The 3,040-nt window shown below is 35.3% G+C and overlaps 1 protein-coding gene and 1 non-coding gene across 2 annotated transcripts; both read right to left on the reverse strand.

Moving 5' to 3' along the window:
• Window positions 1-615: 615 nt before the first annotated feature.
• On the reverse strand, window positions 616-1,494 carry LOC118046388 (10 kDa chaperonin, mitochondrial). The gene is made up of 3 exons (XM_035055273.2): window positions 1,192-1,494; window positions 940-1,079; window positions 616-810 (listed from the first exon to the last, which is right to left on the reverse strand). Exons 1-3 carry the CDS (start codon window positions 1,294-1,296, stop codon window positions 762-764), a joined length of 294 nt encoding a protein of 97 aa, XP_034911164.1. The 5' UTR covers window positions 1,297-1,494; the 3' UTR covers window positions 616-761.
• Window positions 1,495-2,475: 981 nt separating this feature from the next.
• On the reverse strand, window positions 2,476-2,557 carry TRNAS-AGA (transfer RNA serine (anticodon AGA)). The gene has a single exon. It is a non-coding gene; the product is annotated as a tRNA-Ser (tRNA).
• Between the last annotated feature and the right edge of the window lie 483 nt (window positions 2,558-3,040).

The following is a 3,040-nucleotide window of genomic DNA, read 5'->3' on the forward strand; positions in this document are numbered from 1 at the left end:
TCTCTGAATAATTAAGCGTAAATCTTTTAATGATCTCCCTTTCGGGCATAATGCATAATCTGAATTTTAATTTGCTGCAAATCTAAACCTCACTTAGCATCTCATGGCACACGCGCCAAACTAAATTCCTCAAAGCAATAACCAATAAGAGAATACAAAGAACAATAATCCTACCATGCATTCTCGCAACCAAGCTAGCATCTACGAGATATAATCCAGTTATTTAAATCGAGTTACATCCACAAATGTCATTGAAGTATGATATTGGAATGATCAATCAATAGTCTTGAAAAAAATCAATAGTGCAAAAACCAATTCACTGGCATTTAACATTTCAATCATTGATAGCATAAAGCATCAACGGATAGGCCAACCTATCCGTTCATCCACGACCCACTTGCTCTAATCATTAAGTCAACCTGTCGGTAAGTTAATCAGCAAAATCTCAGAGCCATTTTCACCATGAACTCGAAAGTCTTCGTCAAATTAACCAACACTTGAATCAGTCATGTACTTATTCCCATATGGTTCTGTTTCAGGATAGTTAAAGACGAAAATAACGCAAAAACAAGGGGGAAAACCCCAGAAAACAGAGACAGATAATTGCCATTCTCATATTCTAAAGAAGACTAACTTTAATTCAATTGAAAAAAACCCAATCTGTTAACAGTTACATCCATAGAAACCAGGGCCTTAACCCCAAAAACCTAAATATAGTTCCCAGAAAACAAAAACCCATTTAAATGGACAACAACCAATTTCTACTCATGTAAAGTGCCCAAGATATCCTCGTCCCTGTACAAAACATACCTGCAAAGGAAAAAAGAACCACCAACACAGACCCAACATCAACAAAAATAAATAAATACATGGATAGCCAAACCATTTAAAGAATATCATAATACACAAAAATTAAATCAATACACATGAAAAACTTACTCTTTTTCACCAAGCTTGACTTGGGTACCCCCATATGAAGGCAAAAGCACAGTGTCACCTTCCTTCACAGCTGGAGGGATGGTGTTCCCTTCAGGGCTCCTTAACCCAGGACCCACGGATATTACTTTCCCCGAGTTCAGCTGTTTTCATCCCAGGCAAATCACCACCACCCAAATTCAATTATAATATTAAATGTAAAGAACAAACAAATTCACGCACAAATATAGATAAAAGCAAAAGTGAATGAGATACCTTAGTAGATGTCTCGGGGAGGAGAATTCCAGCAGTTGTTTTTGAGGGAGGGACGATCTTCTCCACCAGGACACGGTTTAGGGTAGGAATCAAGCGCCTTAACATTCTTTTCTCTTTTGTTAAAAAAACTGTTTCGGCAAAGTGAAAGAGTGGAGCTGCAGTTCTGGATGTCTCCTTTTAAAACAAGAGGGATTGTAGGAGGAGGGAGGGGTTGGGGGATCAAGTTTCTCTAGAGAGAAACAGAAGGTTCTAGACTTAGATCCTAGGGTTTTGTTAGGGTTTTAACTGGAGGGCTGCGTGCCATTGATTATGGGCATCCATATTTCGAGTATGGGCAAGGACTGCGGGATGGATACGAGTCTGGGTACCGGTCGCCCATAACCAATCCCAAATTCTACTCTGTCAAAAAGTTTTTGCCCAGTATCCGGCCCATATAAGTTAAAGAATCACTCCACGGGTCCATATCCTCCCGGCCCGGCAATATGCATGCCTGTTCCATTTACATAACTGGCTTGTCCCAGCTAGAAAATAGATTTTCCGTTCATTTTTGTCTCTTTGGTTTTCAAAAAAACTATTTTAATCCTCGTGTTTAATAATATTATACAAATCAGTCATCAGTTGAAAGGTTCTTGGTCCTCGTATGTTTTCAGAAATACATATAAACTCTTGCAGTAAAATAAATGGATTTGGATCCAGAACACGTTAGATCATGTACTTGAAATTAAAATTCGAATAGAATCTCAATTATATTATTTAACCGATTTGAATTTTTAAAAACATGATTTGTCATTTTCCTTACTAGAATAACAAAGGATCACATCCCAAAAAACTCCCATGTATTGAGAAAATATCACTTGGGAGTCCCATACAAAGCATATTCTATATATAAACATTCTTTTCTTTTCGTTTACCAAGTGAATAAAATAAAAAATGCATAAAAAAAGGTTCGAACCAGGTGACCCGCGCTGTGACATGTTATTTCAGAATGAAAAATCAAGATTGAGGCATGTAAATTCTTTTTTTTTTAATTGATTAAATGCTTACCATTTCATAACCACATTATGTTCATTCAACTCAATAGTGGCGATGGAGACTAATTCATTTATGGATAGCGAGTACAAGGTCAGAAAAACAAATGTATATAAATCGATCCAAGATAAAATGAAGAGTGTTCGATGATTTGCAGTTTTGCACTATTAACCTGCTCTGAATTCCTTAAGAAATATAATCCTGGGGTTCAGGGAAAAAAAGAAGAGGAAACACAATAAAAGAAAGACAATAACGCGTGAGCGGCAGGATTCGAACCTGCGCGGGCAAAGCCCACATGATTTCTAGTCATGCCCGATAACCACTCCGGCACGCCCACTTAATGATGAGATGATGATTATTATTTTATACTAACTTAAGTACATGGGGCTGCAGTCCCAAACTTTAGCTGTAAGGAGATTTTTTTTTCCTTACTAAAGTACTGACATTGGTAGTGTTTAAATGCTTAAAAAAATTGGTATCACAGTAACAGTTATTCTTTAAATTTATTTTTGATGTTTGTATATTAAAATGATATGAAAAAATAAAAAAATAATTTTTTCAAAAGATTTTTTTGAAATATAAAAGTAAATAGTGTAATTAGATTTTTTTAATATAATATTATTAAAAATTCAAATCTTAGCTGAGACAGTATAATTTTTTTTTTATGAATATATTAATTCAGATATGATTAGACTTCATAAAAATCTACTGAGGAGAGAGATTCACTTTCAATAGGTGAAGTGTGGTTTGAAAAGATCTTTACTATTAAAGAAAAGAAAAGAGAACTAAAATTGATTCCACGATAACAGTTTTCGCATCG

This window comes from Populus alba, chromosome 10, assembly GCF_005239225.2.
Source record: "Populus alba chromosome 10, ASM523922v2, whole genome shotgun sequence".
Lineage (NCBI taxonomy): Eukaryota > Viridiplantae > Streptophyta > Magnoliopsida > Malpighiales > Salicaceae > Populus > Populus alba.